The sequence below is a fragment of the Nomascus leucogenys genome, chromosome 8, assembly GCF_006542625.1.
Source record: "Nomascus leucogenys isolate Asia chromosome 8, Asia_NLE_v1, whole genome shotgun sequence".
Classification (NCBI taxonomy): domain Eukaryota; kingdom Metazoa; phylum Chordata; class Mammalia; order Primates; family Hylobatidae; genus Nomascus; species Nomascus leucogenys.
The window spans coordinates 1,414,706-1,435,604 of record NC_044388.1 but is presented as its reverse complement, the minus strand read 5'-3'; the positions used below and the strand labels follow the sequence as shown (position 1 = coordinate 1,435,604).

Here is a 20,899-nt window from a genome sequence, read left to right as displayed (position 1 = left end):
ACAGTTATCCCGGAAGCACAGAAATGATCCCTGATGTGTTCGTGGGACTCTGGAGGAGGGTGAGAAATGAGCCAGGGAGGCAGGGTAGCCTTGTGGGTGAGAGCATGGCCTCTGGAGCCACACGGGCATGGGTGCGGGTCTCCTCGTTTCCGCGTGTTAGGTGAATTAGTTAACTCCTTGTGTTTTCATCCGTAACATGGGAACAATGTTGTGTGGACTATGTTGTCAGTTGTCATCTATATCAGGATGGATGGAGATTAGGTACGTGACGAGCATGTGGTACATGTCAGCTGCCTTTATTGATGCAGTTGTGTTGTTGTTAATATAAAAATGAGATTTAAAAAATCAAAATAACCTGATCCAAGAGAATTAATACAGTTGTGTGTCCCCAGTGAGTTATGACCAAAGCACTTTTCTTATAGATTTGGGTGAACAGTCCCCATACAGCCAGCGGCTACTACACCATCTATGATAGTGAGACTCTTCAAGCTGATCATTTCAACACTCGCCTCAGCTTTGGAGATGCAGCTCGGACACTCTGGGCTCGGACAGGATACCTTGGTTTTGTCCGCCGGACCGAGCTCACAGCGGCCACTGGAGGTACCTTCTGCAACAACTCCCCATTGACCCTGCTTTGTGTTTCTGTAGCACTAGCTGACCTCCTTCAGCCTGCCTTGGATGTGGAGTGTGTCTATTTAGTTACGCCCTCTGTGACTCTTAAACCCATAAGTGACTCTCTATTTATTTGGAGTCATGCCTTGCCCCATGAAGAATGTCTAAGAGGTGAGCGCTTGGGGCAAGCCCAGGAGCATCCCGAGCTGTGAGTCAGAGAGATGTGCCTGATGGCGAGTGAGCGTCCCTGGCTAAACACAGACTTTCAGTCCCTGCAGGGCTGACTCCACACCCGGGACAAGCGTTGCATCTTGTAGCTCTTCTACCCTGCACACCACTTGGGGAGCAGGAGGAATGGCCCTATTCCCTGAGAGGGGCATCAGTTCTGAGGAGCCATCTTGCGGAGGCATGGCAGTGCCTCAGTGTCTTGCGTTGGACACAGCCTGCTTCCTGGCCAGGCCTCCGGTATAAGGATTCCCTCCCATCACCCTCTGCCCAGTTGATTGTCACAGCTTCACTGCTGCCCGCCGTCACTCTTTCTTCCAGACTGGCACTTAGAGCCATTTAAAAATATCCGACACTGACTATATCCTGCACTTGAAGAAGTGATAGATACATAACTCACTGGATTTTAAAGTCCTGAATTCTCCATAGTTCCATACTGATCAGCATCCATGGTTCCCCAGATTTCATGGAGAGGCAGGGGCAACCCAGTGGAGCAGAGGGTGGCATCCCTGCCTGGTGCCCTGGTTTTGCAGCCCACCTCTACCATTTGCTTTGTGACCTTGAGCAATCACTCAGCCTCTGTTTCCTACTTAGAAAATGGGGATGACTGTGTTTCTTGCCTCATGGAAATGATGTGAGATTAAAGGACGTGTTGCATTTAGATGCCAAGAATGGTGCCTGGCACACAGGAGCACCCATTAGTCATTCACTGCTATGTTTCTCTTGTTTTTGTCATCAGTCTTCATGAGCTCACCAGGTGATGGGCGCCTCTGCTGCACCTCCTGATCCTTCTCACTCCAACAGCTTCAATCACTTTGTTTTGCTGAATTTTTCAGAAATCTGTGTTTTTCCAAAAATTACTGCAAAATAATCTTCCTTCTGTATCCTAGCTGGATTACAAGCCTGTTAGAAACCAGGACTAGTTTCCTCCATGTTCTACAACCCTCCTCCTTATATCTGTATTCTGTGAAGCTACCTAGAAAGAATGACACTTGTTCATCTCCTCTCCCTCTCAACTCCTGTCTTTCCTCCTCCCCTCCCCTCTGGCTGAGTTCTGTTTGTCCTTAAAAGCTCAGCTCTGCCCTCAGCTTTTCCAGGTGCCTTCCCTGAACCTTTGAGCTAGACTCAGTGATGTCCTCTGCCCCTCCGAACCTCATGCACACTCCTGTCGCTGGGCTTTCTACATTACAACGGAATGCCTCTTTGTGTATCTTTTCCCCCGCCTCAACTGTAAGGATCTTCAGAACAGGAATTGGGTTTTGTCAGTTTTTTTTTTTTTTTTTCGAGATGGAGTCTCGCTTTTTCACCCAGGCTGGAGTGCAGTGGCGCAATCTCGGCTCACTGCAAGCTCCGCCTCCCGGGTTCACGCCATTCTCCTGCCTCAGCCTCTCCGAGTAGCTGGGACTACAGGCGCCCGCCACCACGCCCGGCTAATTTTTTGTATTTTTAGTAGAGACGGGGTTTCACCGTGGTCTCGATCTCCTGACCTCGTGATCCGCCCGCCTCGGCCTCCCAAAGTGCTGGGATTACAAGCGTGAGCCACCGCGCCCGGCCGGATTTTGTCAGTTTTGTCTCCCCAGCACATAACACAGTTCCTAACATGAAATAATAATAACAGCTAATTTCTGGCATCATTTAATGGATTAACTCCAAATCCTCACAGCAGCCATTGATTATTCCCGTCTCACAGAGGAGCAGCAGGATTCAGAGTCTTAGGAATTTGCCCGGTTACACAGTTGGCAGGGGCAGAGCCAGGTGGCGGGCGGTCCGACCCCTGTGCTCTGGACTCCAGTGTTATGTTGCACTCAGTATATGTCCGAGCCACGTTTCTCTCTTTTTCTTTCTGTCAGAGCGTCATGATGCATTGTACGTGGTGGGGGCGCTGGATGAAACACTGGAGCTGAGAGGATTACGATACCACCCAATTGATATTGAGACCTCGGTGTCCCGGATCCACAGAAGCATTGCTGAATGGTAACTCCCCCAGCATACACTGTGCTTCCCACTTCAGCTTTAGTCGTAATCTCAACTGATCTGATTAATTGGTCACTGGAACCACATACCTACCTTGAAACATAGAGCTCCACGGGAGGAGTAAGGAAATAGACTGATTCTTGTCTTGGGTGTGCAACCTGCTGTGGCCAACAAGGCCCCTGGGGAATACTCGGATACCTGTGGAATGCTGGAACTGAGTCCTTTTTCAGTGATAGACTCTCATAATGGGAAGGGACTAACAGATCATTGGTCTCTTGAAAGTCAGCATAATATGGTGGAAAGAACCAGCTTAAAGGCTCTCCTCATCTGTAAAACACTCTCTCTGCTACTTCCTAATTATCAGAAGCATCAAATGAGAATGTACTTTGTAAACTATTAAATGGTAAGCAGATGAAAAGGGTAGTTGATATTATCTCATCCAGTTTCCTGCTCTTTGCAGGAATTCCCCCTACATTTTCCCTGATAAAGGATCATCCAACCACATATTGACTTAAAATCTGTAAAATTAAAACTGTGGTTTGGCTGGGCGCAGTGGCTCACATCTATAATCCCAGAACTTTGAGAGGCCAAGGTGGGCAGATTGCTTAAGCCCAGGAATTCAAGACCATCCTGGGCAACATGGTAAAACCCCATCTCTACAAAAAAATAAAAAAAATAGCCAGGTGTGGTGGCATGCCTGTAGTCCCAGCTACTCAGGAGGCTGAGGTGGGAGAATCACTTGAGCCTGGGAGGTTGAGGCTACAGTGAGCAAAGATTGTGCCACTGCACTCCAGCCCTGGTGACAGACTGAGACTGTCTCAAAAAAACAAAGAAACAAACCACCTCTGTAGTGTTTACCTACTGGCTTTCATTCTGGGTTCCTAATCAATACAGAATCCGTTTGGTTTGTTTTCTGCATATTTTAGTGAACTTGTCCTTCTTCACCACTTTTCCCCATGCTAAACAGCCCCAGTTCTTTCCATGGTTGCTCATGCTTTCCAGATACTTCTTTTTTTTTTTTTTTTTGAGACGGAGTCTCGTTCTGTCACCCAGGCTGGAGTGCAGTGGCGCAGTCTCGGCTCACTGCAAGCTCCGCCTCCCGGGTTCACACCATTCTCCTGCCTCAGCCTCTCCGAGTAGCTGGGTCTACAGGCGCCCGCCACCACGCCCGGCTAATTTTTTGTATTTTTAGTAGAGACGGGGTGTCACCGTGGTCTCGATCTCCTGACCTCGTGATCCGCCCGCCCCGGCCTCCCAAAGTGCTGGGATTTACAAGCGTGAGCCACCGTGCCCAGCCTCCAGATACTTCTTTGTCTAAAAATGCTCTTGTCAGCCGGAAGTGGTGGCTCACGCCTATAATCCCAGCACTTTGGGAGGCTGAGGTGGATCACCTGAGGTCAGAAGTTCAAGACCAGCCTGGCCAACATGGCAAAACCCTATCTCTACTAAAAATACAAAAATTAGCTGGGCGCAGTGACAGGCACCTGTAATCCTAACTGCTCGGGAGGCTGAGGCAGGAAAATTGCTTGAATCTGGGAGGTGGAGGTTGCAATGGGCCAAGATTGCGCCACTGCACTCCAGCCTGGGCAACAGAGTGAAACTCTGTCTCAAAAAAAAAAAGAAAAAAAAAAAAAAGATGCTCTTGTTTTCCGAGGAGTCTCTCCCCAGACCTGAACAAGACTCTGACCAAGACAAGAACATCCTTAGACATCTGGAAAGCATCCAGAGAAGCTGGGTGCTGTGGTTACTTTGTCATTTTAGGCATTTGCCTCTTAATGGAACCAGATATTGTGTACATTTTTAATTACTGGAATTTGGTTTTGTTTTTTTTTGTGAGACAGAGTCTCCCCACGCTGGAGCGCAGTGGTGCGATCCCGGCTCACTGCAACCTCTGCCTCCCGGGTTCAAGCAGTTCTGCCTCAGCCTCCCTGGTAGCTAGGTCTACAGGCGCACACCACCACGCCCGGCTAATTTTTGTATTTTTAGTAGAGACGGGGTTTCACCATATTGGCCAGGCTAGTCTCGAATTCCTGACCTCATGATCCGCCCACCTCAGCCTCCCAAAGTGTTGGGATTACAGGCGTGAGCCACCGCGCCCGACTGGAATCTGTTTTTAAAGCAGTTTAGCCCTGCATACCAAGTCAGGCCCTACCTTCTAACCCAGTAACTCCACTCGGTGGAAAGTGGCTTATGGCCCTTTTATACAATAGGAGACACTTGCGTGGGGCACTAATAACTATGTGAGTCAGACAGACTCTCTTCCTGTTGAGTTTAAGAACACTGCCTTAGGGTGGTCTGAAGGTAGTGAGTCAATTCAATTGATTGTTCATAGTCAATTACAAATCAATCAAACTATTCATTCTACTCTTTCTCTCTTTCTCACTACTGCACTTGACTAGTCTAAAAAAACAAAAGAATATTATATTAGTCAAAGCTCTTAATGGGGCAAATAACAGGCTCCCTTCAAAAAAGCTTAAGTGAAAGAATTAATGGAAAGAATACCTGGCTATCTCAGATGTTCCAAAAAAACTAACTCTGGGTCTCAGGAAAGGTAGAAACAAGGGAATGGTAAGGCCATCAGGAATCACTGTCCCCTTACTTTCTAGAGCCATATGGGCATTCCCTTCTTTTTCGCCTCCCTGAAGAGGGATTCTCTCTGCTTTTCTGTGCCCTGGGTTACCCCAGAATATTCAAATCCGTGTCATTGGTTCAAATGACCAGTTAACAACTTTTTTTTTTTTTTTGAGACAGTCTCACTCTGTTGCCCAGGCTGGAGTGCAGTGGCGCAAACTTGCTCACTACAACCTCCACCTCCTGGGTTGAAATTATTCTCCTCCCTCAGCCTCCTGAATAGCTGGGACTACAGGTGCCCACCACCACACCTGGCTAATTTTTGTATTTTTAAGGCCGGGCGCGGTGGCTCATGCCTGTAATCCCAGCACTTTGGGAGGCTGAGGCAGGCGGATCACGAGGTCAGGAGATCGAGACCACGGTGAAACCCCGTCTCTACTAAAAATACAAAAAATTAGCCGGGCGTGGTGGCGGGCGCCTGTAGTCCCAGCTACTTGGAGAGGCTGAGGCAGGAGAATGGCGTGAACCCGGGAGGTGGAGCTTGCAGTGAGCCGAGATCACGCCACTGTACTCCAGCCTGGGTGACAGAGCGAGACTCCGTCTCAAAAAAAAAAAAAAAAAAAAATTTTTTTATTTTTAGTAGAGACGGGATTTCGCCATGTTGGCCAGGCTGGTCTCGAACTCCTGACCTCAGGTGATCCGCCCCTGTCAGCCTCCCAAAGTGCTGGGATTATAGGCGTGAGCCACTGCGCCTGGCCTGACGACTTTAAATTCCACTTTCAAACTCCCAGGAGATTCTGGACGACTCAGCTGTGTTCACAGGGGCAAGATGTCTCTCATATCTATATATTCATTATATAATTTTTCCCACAGTCTTAATCAGGTGAAATTGAAAGGTGTCATATGGCAGACATGACTGCTGACCTTCTGGTTGGGATTGAGGGGAGAAGGCGGGGAAATGGGCTAAGTCTGGGACAGATGCTATAAAAGATAACTGAAAAATGTAGTGACAAGTTAACGAATTGTCATTGAAATTTCAGTGCCGTGTTCACATGGACCAACTTGCTTGTGGTGGTTGTGGAACTGTGCGGCTCTGAACAGGAAGCTCTAGATCTGGTCCCATTAGTGACCAACGTGGTCCTGGAAGAGCATTACCTCATCGTTGGCGTCGTGGTTGTGGTGGACCCAGGTGTCATCCCGATCAACTCCAGAGGAGAGAAGCAGAGGATGCACCTCCGTGATAGCTTCCTAGCTGACCAGTTAGACCCCATCTACGTGGCTTATAACATGTAACCAGCCTTGTGGGGACTGCAGGGGGCCATTCTGAAGAATCACAAAGACAGAAGACCTCTGGCTAAGAGCAGGCTTTCAAACGATGTGAAATAAGCTGAGATGGCTACATGATATAATTCATCTCATCCTGTGGCATTCTGCAATCATAAAACACACAGGAAAGGGGAATTCTGTGATGGCAAATGAAAAAAATGTTAACATTTGGTAGACATGTGCTTTGACATAGCGTGAGCAGCACATTACTAAAGCAATTACGTGCATGTTGCATTTTTTTCATCTGTTGTACATAGTTGTATTTTTATCTAATGCCATTTTAGAATTTTCTAAGGGAATTTAATGAATTCACATGAAAGGGGTAGTCTGAGTGACACAGTTCCTCACTCCGTACTGTATTTTGCCATTCTGCCGTAGCTAGATGTTCTGTGGGGTTTATTAACATGGAACTACTCAGCTTTCTTTCAGTCAACCCATAAGCAAATCAGATAACCCACTGACTATGAGAATTACTTTATATAGATAATTCTTGACTGTAAAACATTTTGACCAGTGTTTTACAACATGTACATAAGAATACACATAATTCAACTAGAGATTTGAAGAATTGGCTTGTATAGTTATAACAACCACAGTAGAAACATTTCTACTTTGAGAGAATTTCAATATTCTCTTAATGTTGTGTAATTGATTAGGTAACTAAAAAGTGCAAATTGTTGGCAGGTTTTGCTGCACATTGTTCTATGTCTTTGTTGGCTGGTGTATTTTATAAACTAAAGCTGCCTATGTTTGTTTTTAAAGCTCGCATTCCCAGAATCAGCTTAGGCTTCTATGAATTCAGCCTGTTTCTAAAAGCTGAAAATCTCAGTTTAAAAATCAAAATGTTAACACAAAGCTAAGATTCATCAGAGCCCACCCTATTCTAAGGAACCACAATAACTTACTCTGGCCCCAGTGTTAAAACGATCTTTCAGATTTAGAGTGACTATGTAAGAATTTAGGATTTCCTCTTTTCCAGGCCCGTTGTAAACTGTGTCTACAGTTTATCCATATAACTTCTCTTTTCTGAAAACTGAGGAGTGTCCTCTGTTCTTCCAGTTCATGAGGGCAGGGGGTTTAAAACAAGAATGATAGGCCAGGAAGGCAGTGGGGATCCACTGTCACATGGAACTGTAAGGCCATATAACTACACAAAACTGACCAATCTGGGTTGCCAAAGCAGCCAGGCTTACGCTGAAACCGGGGAAGTCTGACGTATGCAGGAAACTCTTTTGAAATAACGGTGGTGCCCAGGCCAAGCAGAATGAGACGGGACTGAGTTTGGCTTCTGGCTCGGTTTCCTTTCTTTGGTCTGATACTTCATGTATTTGAATATAGTTAAATCGTATTATTTTTTTCTTAACAGAAATATTTTTAAAAGTGAAAAAGTACTCAAAAGTGAAAAGAATTAACTTGTTAAAGCAGAATGGTTCTCTTTGACCCACTCTGGTCTATTGTGTAAATATTTATTTAGACTATTTTAATAATACATATTATTTACCCCACTGTAACATCATGTAAACTAAGTATGTTTTTAAACAATTTTTAAGACTTGTAATTACCCTGAAAATAAGGTTTATAATGCAAAGACCAGCTCCTTTGCGGCGGCAGTGCTCTAGGGCTGCCATTACACGGTCTTGTGACTAAAAGCCACTTTGTGACTCCCTTCATGTCATCCTCTTTTCCTCCCCACTCCTCCACAGAGGGCAGAGCTCAGGACATTTGCCAGTTCCAGATCTCTTTTTCAACATTTTGATGGAATTAATTTACACGTAATGAGGGAAGTCCTAGGATGGACAGAAAAAAAGCACTTACATTGGGGCGCACAGGAAATCCCAGTGTCTAGCGATGGTTTGGTTTGCAGAGAACACAGTCTGATACTTGGAAAGTAATTTTCTTAAAACTATGTTTAATGATCCACTAAACAAAGCAGGGGATCCTGAAGCTGATATAAATAAGTCTAGCTCTATAATCCCCAAGTTCTAAAAGTTATGATTAGATGCTATTCTGTGGGTTGCTTTGATAATTCTCACTAACGCAGATTCGGGTACAGGCATCTGGAGGTGCACTGTCCACTGTAAACACTATAATGAGAGCCATATCTGTAATTCAAATGATTCTAGTAACCACATGTTTTTAAAAGTAAAAAGAAACCCATGATACTGATTTAAATATATTTTATTTAACCCAATAGCTCAAAAACACCATCATTTCAACATAGGATCAATATAAAAATTATTAATGAGTTATTTTACTTTTTTTCATGTTAGGCCTTTGAAATTCAGTGTGTATTAAACACATCTCAGTTCAAACCATCGCCATATTTCAAGTCTTTGTAGCCAAATGTGACTAGTGGCTACCATATCAGACAGAGCAGATCGATACTCATTCCTTCAAATACATTACTCCGTTAATCTCAAAGTGTGGCCAACTCCCAGTTACTCAGAGGCTGATTATCTAGTTTTGTAGTTCCTCAGGCCTCTAATTTATGTTTTGCTTTCTGCTTTATTGATCTTTTGCATGTCCCCCAAAGCCAGAATCTGCTCATGGAGGAAGGAAGGCTAAGAACTGTCCTTGAGGAACTTCGTCAGTAACTCTGGTAAAGCATCCTGTGGAGGGAGAGGAGAGCCCAGTCATTTGCTTAGATGGTGTTTGTGGGATACCTGCAGATTTAACGTCTACTCTGCTACAGACTCGAGTAAGAAAATGTTCTCTTGATGACACAGTGCTCCTACTCTATGCACATTAAGTAGCACCTTTGTGGTAGAACTGATTCTTAAGGCAGGCCTGAAAGGCCATTACTAATAGAAACAGAGCCTTTCCAATCCTCTGGAACATACTCTGTCTGGGTTTTTAATGTCTGTGGAAAAAAACTAAACAAGCCCCTGTCTCAGTTAAGAGAAATCTATTGGTCTGAAGGTTTCTGAACCTCTTTCTGGTTCTCAGCAGAAGTAACTGAAGTAGATCAGGAAGGGGCTGCCTCAGGAAAATTCCTAGATCCTAGGAATTCAGTGAGACCCTGGGAAGGACCAGCATGCTAATCAGCGTCAGTGAATCCACAGTCTTTACTTCCTGCCTCATAAAGGGCCAGGTCTCCCCAGTACCAGGTCCTTTCCTCATGAAGTTGTGTTGCCTCAGGCTGTTTAGGGACCATTGCCTGTCTTGGTCACATGAGTCTGTCTCCTTACTTTAGTCCCTGGGCAATGCTTGCTTAATGCTTTTGTTGACTCAACAAGGGCCCGAGGCTTTAGGTTTTCTATTAAGGTCTCTGCCCCAGGCATGGTGCTCTATATCTTGGCCAAATAAATTACTTTCCTTGAATATCCAGGAATCTTTTAAACTAAAGCAATGAGGAGTTATCACCTCATCCTCAAACTCCAACAAGATCTACGCCTTACTGTTGTTTTTGTTGCTTTGATGTAAAATCAAGAGTATTTGGAGCAAGAAGCTGCAACGCACCAAATACACAATAGGCCTTTTCTTTATCATTCATACGACATTTCTGGTTTAGGTGTATGTAGATGGGCCATGTTATTTGTCCAGAGGAAGAGACTGTAAAGATAAAAGAATAATTTTTTAGTCCTAATGCTGTTTTGTTTACTTTCTGTCAAGATATTTACCCGTGTCAAATTCAAACCACAGTACTGTGTAATTATGTATAAAGTTTTTTTATTTATTTGAAGTTAGACTAGATATACATTTTTAAATTTAACATCTGGCTGGACAGTGTTCTATTAACTCATTGAATGTGTTTCCTTTGTCTTGTGTTAATAAATATTGATGCCTGATTCTGTTGAATCCTTCACACATTGGGTGGAGGCTAGGGAAATGATAGATTTTAAATTGACCTTTAGATGGTAAGACCCAGTGATAGCTGGGATGGTCTAAGGAAAGTGAAAACAGAGATCCAGAGTCAGTGCTACTAAAGGATACTAGGTCAGGGAATCGGGGTGTCACTTTGAAAACTAAGGAGCCTGTTGTCAGGACTTTCTAAGGTAATAATTATAGTTTAGTCTTCCTCCCACCCATGTAGCATTTGGTCGTTGTATTTTCTTTTTTAATTTTTTGAGACAGAGTCTCGCTCTGTCACCAAGGCTGGAGTGCAGTGGCGCAATCTCAGCTCACTGCAGCCTCTGCCTCCTGGGTTCAAGCGATTCTCCCAAAGTAATCCCCAGTAGCTGAGATTACAGGCATGCGCCAACATGCTTAGCTAATTTTTGTATTTTTAGTAGAGACAGGGTTTCATCATGTTGGCCAGGCTGGTCTCAAACTCCTGACCTCAAGTGATCTGCCCTTCTCAGCCTCCCAAAGTGCTGGGATTACAGGCGTGACCCACCACGCCTGGCCTAAACTTGAATATAATTAGGCTGGATTTTTAGCTTTTCCTAAAATGAGGTTTCATTTGCTTTTCCAATTCTTGGTTTCAAGAAACTTGGTGGGAGCCCATCAAATTGTGCCTGTTTTCAGACACCGAAACTGGTCCTTGAATTATTTCATTGCTCCAGACTACTCTGGCAGCTGAGAACATTTTTTCATGTCACAGCACTGTGATAAGAGCTGAAGCCAGAGAGAAAAAAAGTCACTGCCCTCTAGGAGATATAGGATAATAATCACAATACAATACAATACAAGGGTTAAGAGCAGACATGCATCATGAGAGCAGGCAGGCGAGGCACATAGTCTGACAGTAAGGGAGGATAAGTGAGGAGTAGGGAACCTCTGACCTGGGTTTCAGAAGATAAGACAGCCAGATAAGATAGTGAGCAGGAAGGCAGAGTCGCATATTCTGGGAACTAGAATTCATTATTGGGATTGCTGTGGTTTCAATGTATGTGTCTGCCCAAAATTCATATGTTAGCACTTAAGACCCAATGTGATAGTTTTAAGAGGTGGGGCCTTTTGGGAAGTGATTAAGTTACGAGAGCTGTGCCCTGGTGAATGGATTAGTGCCCTTGTTAAAGTACTAGAGAGAACTGGTTAGGCCCTTTTGCCTTTCTGTCCCTCCTCCCATGTGAGGACATGGTGTTCGTCAACTCCAGAAGAAGCAGCATTTAAGGTACCATTTCGGAAGTAGAGACCAGGCCCTCACCAGACACTGAAACTGTCAGCACCTTAATCTTGGACTTCCCAGCCTCCGTAACCATGAGCAGTAAATTTAAGCTGTTAATAAATTATCCAGGCTTAGGTATTTTGTTATAGCAGCACAAAAGGACTAAGATAAGGATGCAAGGTTTGAGGGGAGAAAAATAAAAGATAATTATGGAGGCTTGAGCCAGGGACAGATCACTGAGGGTCTTGTATATCATGCTAAGAATTTTGGGCTTTTATCAAAGGGCAAAGGAGAGTTAGTGAGGGATTTAAAGCACGGGGATAATATGCTCAGATTCGCAGCATAGAAAATTATTCTGGCAGTCATGTAGAAAGTAGATTGGGGCTGGGCGTGGTGGCTCGCGCCTGTGATCCCAGTACTTTGGGAAGCCAAGGCGGAAGATCTCTTGAGCCCAGGAGTTCAGGGCTACAATGAGTTACAATTGCGCCACTGCACTCCAGGCTGGGTGACAGAGCAAGACCCTGTCTCTAAAGAAAAAAAAGAAAAAGAAAAAAATAGATAGGAATAGATAGGGAAAAAGAGATAAAACTGGAAAGACTAGTTGGGAGACCTTTGCAGTAACCACAGTGATAGAGTGCTATGATTTGAATGTGTTCCCTCCAGATTCTTCTGTTGAAACTTAATGGCCAAGGTGATAGTTTTAAGAGGTCATTAGGTCATGATGGCTTCTCCCTCACAAATGGACTTAGAGCTCTTATGAAAGGCTTCATGCAGCAGCACTTGACTCGCTTACCTTCTGCCCTTCACCACCAGTGTTCCTCCCCTCTGGAGGACACAGCAACACAGCACTGTCTTGGAAAGAGAGCAGCCCTCACCATACAAGCCAACCTGCCAGTGCCTCGATGTTGAACTTCCTGGCCTCCAGAAGTGAGAAATACATTTCTGTTCTTTTTAAACTACCCAGGTTCAGGTATCTTTGTTACAGCAGCACAAAACAGACTAAGACAGAAGAGCAAGGGTACTTCAAGGCAGTAAGAATGGAGAAGAGAGGCCATGCATAAAAACTTTGGTGGCATTAAGATTCCAACTGCTGGCCCGGCGCAGTGGCTCATGCCTGTAATCCCAGCACCTTAGGAGGCTGAGGTGGGTGGATCAACTGAGGTCAGGTGTTCAAGACCAGTCTGATCAACGTGGTGAAACCCCATCTGTACTAAAAATAACAAAAATTAGCCAGGTGTGGTGGTGGCACATACCTGTAATCCCAGCTACTGGGGAGGCTGAGGCAGAACAATCACTTGAACCTGGGAGGTGGAGATTGCAGTGAGCCGAGATTGTGCCACTGCACTCCAGCCTGAGCGACAGAGTGAGACTCTGTCTCAAAAAAAAAAAAAAAAAAAAAAAAGATTCCAACTGCTGAATATTCAGGGTAAGGAAGAGGGAATCCAAAATAACTCCTAGATTTCTGGCTTGGGGTTAGGTGGATGTGGGGCCATTTACCAAGGCAGGGGAGAAAACAGGAGGAATAGATTTGGGAAAGAGGACACTGTGTTCCATATTGGTCATGTTCCTTTGAGGTGCTGTGGAACATGCAGGAGTAGAGTTCCAACAGACAGCTGAATACTGAGGTCTTTGCCTCAGGAGAGCTCTGGCCTAAAACTAGATTTAGGAGACAACATTTCAAAGTGGATGATACTGTCAAGGAAGAACATGTAGAATGAGAAAAGGATCAGTCATGGCGAACAACAGCATTTAAAGGTTCGTGAGGGCCGGGCACAGTGGCTCATGCCTGTAATCCCAGCACTTTGGGAGGCCGAGGCGGGCAGATCACCTGAGGTCAGGAGTTCAAGACCAGCCTGGCCAACATGGTGAAACCCAGTCTCTACTGAAAATACAAATTCAGCTGGGCATGGTGGCGGGTGCCTGTAGTCCCAGCTACTCCGGAGGCTGAGGCACGAGAATCGCTTGAACCCGGGAGGCGGAGGTTGCAGTGAGCTGAGATCGTACCACTGCACTCCAGCCTGGGCGAAAGAGCGAGACTCCGTCTCAAAAGCAAAAAGAGGAGGGAGTGCTCAACAACCCAAAGGCCACAGCAAAGCTGAGCAGAACAGGGATTGATGGCATCTGCTGCACCTGCCAACGAGGGAGTCCCTTGAGTAGAACAGGGACTGGATGGCATCTGCTGCACCTGCCAACGAGGGAGTCCCTGGTAGCCTTGATGAGAGAGTTTTAGTGCAGCTGTATGGGCAGAAGCCTGAAAACTGGTTCAGGAGAAAACTGCTGGGAGGTGAGACTGAACAGAGGCCCCTCTCCAGAGGCTTTATCTGCAACTGCAAGTAGGAAGGAGAAAGAGGGGACAGCAGTTAGAAGAGGGATGTAAAATCAAGGGGGGGCTGTTTTGAAGATAGAAGAAATAAACATGTCAGGAGAAAAAGCCAGAATAGAGGGAAAGTTTCTAAATACAGCAGTAAGGGACAACTGACAGAGCGAGGTCACTGTCACTGAGGAAGCTGGAGCGGACGGACTCCAGTGAGCAGGTGGAAGGATTGGCAGCAAGGGAGGAAGCACACTTTTTCAAATAAAACTGAGTATGAGCAAGATCCTAATAGAAGTTGCTATTAATAAAGTCTACCTGATGACCTCATTCACTTCTCTGAATCTCCATTCTCAGTCTCCAAAGATGAACACTCATTTCTGAGATCATTTCTATAAATAAATAACTCCCATGGTCAGACAGACCTGACAAAGCAGAACATAAGACTCTGGAAATGATGGTGGTTCCTAAAGAAGCAGGTAAGAGGGAGTTCATCATGCATTAAAGAACAAACAAAATGAATTAGTTGTATTCAACTTCAGAATCTAGGAAAAGAATAAAACCCACTAAGAAAGTTGAAAGAAGGAAATAACAAAGACAAAAGCAGACATTAATAAAAAAGGAAGAAAACAGCCGGGCGCGGTGGCTCACGCCTGTAATCCCAGCACTTTGGGAGGCCGAGGCGGGCGGATCACGAGGTCAGGAGATCGAGACCATCCTGGCTAACACGGTGAAACCACGTCTCTACTAAAAATACAAAAAAAAATTAGCCGGGCGAGGTGGCGGGCGCCTGTAGTCCCAGCTACGCCCGAGGCTGAGGCAGGAGAATGGCGTGAACCCGGGAGGCGGAGCCTGCAGTGAGCCGAGATCGCGCCACTGCACTCCAGCCTGGGTGAAAGAGCGAGACTCCGTCTCAAAAAAAAAAAAAAAAAAAAAAAAAAAAAAAAGGAAGAAAACAGAAAACAGAAAAAGGTTCAACAGAACCAGAAACTGATTTCTTACAAATATTCTAATCACAGTAAAACCCATTTAACAAAAGGCATGCACACATGTACACAAAAAGTAGGAAACACAAAAGGGAACATAACTACAGATACAACACTTGTGCTTCTATTTCAAGGGATTATTTTTTCAGTAAGTTTCCGTTTCAAATGGGTAATTTTCTAAAAATTATGTAACTTTGAAAATTCACTCAAGAAATAGAAAATCTGAATTTTACCACACAACAAAGCAAAAAAAATCCTATTTTCATATATAAAAGAAAAAGCCATCCAACTAATCTTACCAACTTAGTATAAGTCAGATACCAAAGTCACACTAAGGCAGTTTTTAAAAATTCTAAATCAATCTCACTTGAGAAAAAATACAAGATGATAAAGTCTAGGCCAGGCATGGTGGCTCACACCTATAATCTTCAGGAGGCCAAGGCAGGAGGATGGCTTGATGCCAGGAGTTGGAGACAAGGCTGGGCAACTTAACGGGACCCTATCTCTAAGAAAAAAAATAGGCCTGGCGCGGTGGCTCACGCCTGTAATCCCAGCACTTTGGGAGGCCGAGGCGGGCGGATCATGAGGTCAGGAGATCGAGACCATCCTGGCTAACACAGTGAAACCCCGTCTCTACTAAAAATACAAAAAATTAGCCGGGCGTGGTGGCGGGCGCCTGTAGTCCCAGCTACTCGGAGAGGCTGAGGCAGGAGAATGGCATGAACCCGGGAGGCGGAGCTTGCAGTGAGCCGAGATCGCGCCACTGCACTCCAGCCTGGGCGACAGAGCGAGACTCTGTCTCAAAAAAAAAAAAAAAAAAGAATAAATAGCTGGGCGTGATAGCACGCGTCTGTGATCCCAGCTACTTAGCAGACTAAGGCGGAGGATCACTTGAGCCCAGGAGTTTGAGGCTGCAGTGAGCCATGATTGTGCAACTGTACTCCAGCCTGGGCAGCAGAGTGAGATCCTGTCTCATAAAAATCTCGGTGTTTCAGTTATTTATTGCTGTGTAACAAACCACCCCAACTTAGTGGCATAAACCACAGCTGAGTAGAAAGTGATATAAAGTGAGCAGCATCCTCATAGTCTTGACTTTTCTAGTAGTGCTTCTGAAGTATCACCATTGTGTATTCTTTTTACTATATGTTGATAGATGTGCTTTGTCAAAGAAGTCTAGGCCACGTGCAGTGGCGCCTGTAATCCCAACACTTCGGGAGGCCAAGGTGGGCGGATCACCTGAGGTCAGGAGATCGAGACCAGCCTGGCCAACACAGTGAAACCCCATCTCTAGGCCGGGCGCGGTGGCTCACGCCTGTAATCCCAACACTTCGGGAGGCCAAGGTGGGCGGATCACCTGAGGTCAGGAGTTTGAGACCAGCCTGGCCAACACAGTGAAACCCCATCTCTAGGCCGGGCGCGGTGGCTCAAGCCTGTAATCCCAGCACTTTGGGAGGCCGAGGCGGGCGGATCACGAGGTCAGGAGATCGAGACCATCCTGGCTAACAGGGTGAAACCCCGTCTCTACTAAAAATACAAAAAAAAAATAGCTGGGCTTGGTGGCGGGCGCCTGTGATCCCAGCTACTCGGGAGGCTAAGGCAGGATAGTCACTTGAACCTGGGAGGCAGAGGTTGCAGTGAACTGAGATCACGCCACTGTACTCCAGCCTGGGTGACAAGAGCAAGAACCCATCAAAAAAAAAAGGCCGGGTGGGGTGGCTCAGGCCTGTAATCCCAGCACTTTGGGGGGCCAAGGTGGGCAGATCACGAGGTCAGGAGACCGAGACCATCCTGGCTAACACGTCTCTACAAAAAATACAAAAACAAAATTAGCTGGGTGTGGTGGTGGGCTTCTGTAGTCCCAGCTACTCCAGAGGCTGAGGCGGGAGAATGGCGTGAACCCAGGAGGCGGAGTTTGCAGTGAGCCGAGATTGCACCACTGCACTCCAGCCTGGGCGACAGAGCAAGACTCCGTCTCCAAAAAAAAAAAAAAAAAAAAGTCTATTCTGGCCGGGCGCGGCAGCTCACACCTGTAATCCCAGCACTTTGGGAGCCAAGGCGGGTGGATCGCTTGAGGCAAGGAGTTTGAGACCAGCCTGGCCAACATGATGAAACCTGTCTCTACCAAAAATTACGAAAGTTAGCCGGGTGTGGTAGTGGGTGCCTGTAATCCCAGCTACTCGGGAGGCTGAGGCAGGAGAACTGCTTGAACTCGGGAGGCAGAGGTCAGAGTCAGCTGAGATTGCACCACTGCACTCCAGCCTGGGTGACAGAGGGAGAATCCGTCTCAAAAAAAAAAAAAAAAAAGTCTATTCCATGCCTGCTGGATTTTTTTCATTGGTGTTGAAGTTTATCTTTTCCTCCCCACCAGGTCTGTGAGATGATCTCATCGTTTTTTCCTTTAAGCTGTTAAGATGTATTTATATAGGCCGGGCGCGGTGGCTCACGCTTGTAATCCCAGCGCTTTGGGAGGCCGAGGCGGGCGGATCACAAGGTCAGGAGATCGAGACCACAGTGAAACCCCGTCTCTACTAAAAATACAAAAAATTAGCCGGGCGTGGTGGCGGGCGCCTGTAGTCCCAGCTACTCAGAGAGGCTGAGGCAGGAGAATGGCGTGAACCCGGGAGGCGGAGCTTGCAGTGAGCCGAGATTGTGCCATTGCACTCCAGCCTGGGCGATAGAGCGAGACTCCGTCTCAAAAAAAAAAAAAAAAAAAAAAAAAAAGATGTATTTATATAAATCGATTTTACTAATTTTTTTACACATCTGTAGCAGCCAGAGATTTTTCTAATATTGAACCATCCTTGATTTGACCTCTTTTGATCATCATCTATTATTTCTTATACACCACTGGGTTTGCTTTGCTAATGTGGAGACTGTATTTTCCAATGTATCTTCACATATTATCTTCCATCCCATGTGCTCTTTGCAATGTTACCCTGACATTCCCTCAAGAGGTACAGTCCTTTCCCCTCAAATATGGTCTGATCAATAGAATGTGGGAGAAATAATCTGCATGACTTTTGGCATGGATGAGCAGCAGCTTGAGCTTAAAATGCTGGCTTTCCTGATGCTCCCTTTTAGAACCCAGCTGCTATATTGTAAGAGGCCCAAGCTCTGAAAAGGCGCTATGTTTTGGTGCTTTGGTCAACAGTCCCAGCTAAGCCCAGTCTTCAAATTATCCTAGTCTGGGTCTCAGATGAGATTATAGCTAGCATAGTTAGGGAAAAATAAGTGAGCCTCCCGAGTACCTGGGATTCCAGGCACCCACCACCACGCCCAGCTAGTTTTTGTATTTTTAGTAGAGATGAGGTTTGTTGGCCAGGCTGGTCTCAAACTCCTGACCTCAGGTGAAAAAGAATAACTGAACTTTAAGATAGATCAATAGATTATCTAATCTGAAGAACAAAGAGAAAAGAGATTGGAGAAAAAAATAGTGCCTCAGAGACCTGTGGGAAACTATTAAGTGGTCTAACATATTATAATTGGAGTTCCAGATGGAGGAGAGAGAGAAGAAATAATGGCAAAAGCTTCCCAGATTTGGAAAGACATACATTTACTGACTGAAGAAGCTCAAGAAGCAGCAAGCAGTATAAATACAAAGAAAACCACTTAGGTAGAGTCATGGGCAAACTGCTAAACTTAAATAAAGCAAAAGTCTTCAAAGAAGCCTGAGAAAATGACATGTTACATAGCAGTTAACAATGATACAAATGATAGCCAACTTCTCATTAAACACTGTGGAAGCCAGAAGAACATCGAATACGTTTAGGCTGCTAGGAGTTAAAGACTGTCAATTCAGAATTCTATATCCAGTGAAACTAGTCTTCAAAAATGAAGGTGGGCCTGGCACAGTGGCTCACGCCTGCAATCCCAGCATTTTGGGAGGCTGAGGCAGGAGGATCACTTGAGCCCAGAAGTTTGAGACCAGCCTGGGCAATATAGTGAGACTGCATCTCTAAAAAAAAAAAAAAAAAAAGATGAAGGTGAATTCTAAATCTGTTAAAGACCATCTGTGAAAAACTAACACCCCACTTAATAGTGAAAAACTGAATGCTCTCTCCCTAACAGTGGAAACAAGGGAAGAGAAAGTCTGTTCTCACCTCTTCTATTCAACGTTGTACTAAAGGTCTATCCAGAGTGATTAGGCAAGAAAAAGAAATAAAAGGCATCCAGAGGAAAAGAGGAATAAAAGCTATCTCTATTCACAGATAAAATGACTTGTACATAGAAAATCCTAAAGAGGCCAGGCGCGGTGGCTCAAGCCTGTAATCCCAGCACTTTGGGAGGCCGAGGCGGGCGGATCACGAGGTCAGGAGATCGAGACCATCCTGGCTAACACAGTGAAACCCCGTCTCTACTAAAAAAAAAATACAAAAAATTAGCCGGGTGTGTTGGCGGGCGCCTGTAGTCCCAGCTACTCGGGAGGCTGAGGCAGGAGAATGGCGTGAACCCGGGAGGCGGAGCTTGCAGTGAGCCGAGATCGCGCCACTGCACTCCAGCCTGGGGCACAGAGCAAGACTCCGTCTTAAAAAAAAAAGAAAAAAAAAAAAAAAAAGAAAATCCTAAAGAATACACAATTAGAATAAATAGGGTGGCTATAGTCAGTAATAATTGTATACTTTTAAATAATATAATTGGATTATTTGTAGCTTAAAGGATAAATGCTTGAGGGGATGGATACCCCATTCTCCATGATGTGCTTATTTCATGTTGCATGCCTGTATCAATACATCTCAAGTACCCCAGAAATGTATACACCTACTATGTACCTACAAAAATTGTTTTAAATTTAAGAAAACACTAAAAGGAATAAGTGACTTTCACAAGGTTGAAGAATACAAGAGCAACATAAATCACTTTTATTTCTATTCATTAGCAATGAACTTTCCAAAAATAAAATACACAAAACAATTCCATTTGAAATAGCATCAAAAGGAATAAAATACGGTCTGTGACTTATGATGGTTCAACTTACAATTTTTCAACTTTACAATGGTGCAAAAGTGATGCAGTCAGTAGAAACCATACTTTGAGTACCCATGAAACCATTCTGTTTCTCACTTTCAGTACAGTATTCAATAAATTAAATGAGATAGGGAGCCATGGGTGGGGAGATGTTGGAGTGGAGGCTTGGCAGGAAGTGGGATCGGTACCTGGCAGATGTGGCCATGATGGTAAGTACTTTGAATTAGCCTTCCTTCCCTTCCTTCCCTTCCCTCCCTCCCTCCCTTCCTCCCTTCCTCCTTCTTGACTGAGTTTCACTCTTGTTGCCCAGGCTGGAGTGCAATGGCGCAATCTCAGCTCACTGCAACCTCTGCCTCCCAGGTTCAAGCAATTCTGCCTCAGCCTCCCGAGTAACTGGGATTACAGGCACCTGCCACCATGCCCAGCTAATTTTGTATCTTTAGTAGAGATGGGGTTTCTCCATGTTGGTCAGACTGGTCTCGAACTCCCGACCTCAGGTGATCCGCCCACCTTGGCCTCCCAAAGTGCTGAGATTACAGGCGTGAGCCACCGCACCCAGCCTACTTACCTTCTTTAAAAGATGAGTGTGGCCATTAGCCTTCGGTTCTGGCATGGGATTAGAAATGGCTTACTCCAACTGTCAGCATGATTTCCAGGTCCATATCTTCTACATGGAAAATATATCAAACAGCAGGAAGAGTGACTTCACCTGACAACATCCCAGTGGGAGGAAAAGAGAGACTGTGTTTATTCCTCAGGAATACTGAAGTGCCCTGGAGTAAACTGACATTCTTCTGTAACAGTGTTATTCAAAAAAAAAAAAAAAAGGCTGGGCACAGTGGTTCACACCTGTAATCCCAGCACTTTGGGAAGCCGAGG

The 20,899-nt window shown here is 45.3% G+C and overlaps 1 protein-coding gene across 13 annotated transcripts in view; it reads left to right on the top strand.

The window, feature by feature from the left end:
* The window catches only part of DIP2B (disco interacting protein 2 homolog B), a 247,780-nt gene extending 237,284 nt beyond the window's left edge, over positions 1 to 10,496 (top strand). For all 13 annotated transcript variants that reach the window (XM_003252153.3, XM_030816574.1, XM_030816577.1 and 10 more), the window contains 3 exons: positions 423 to 600; positions 2,688 to 2,811; positions 6,423 to 10,496. In XM_003252153.3, coding sequence (XP_003252201.2) covers positions 423 to 600; positions 2,688 to 2,811; positions 6,423 to 6,675 — 555 coding nt within the window. In that variant the 3' untranslated portion in view covers positions 6,676 to 10,496. The remainder of the gene's footprint in view (positions 1 to 422; positions 601 to 2,687; positions 2,812 to 6,422) is intronic.
* Positions 10,497 to 20,899: the final 10,403 nt, after the last annotated feature.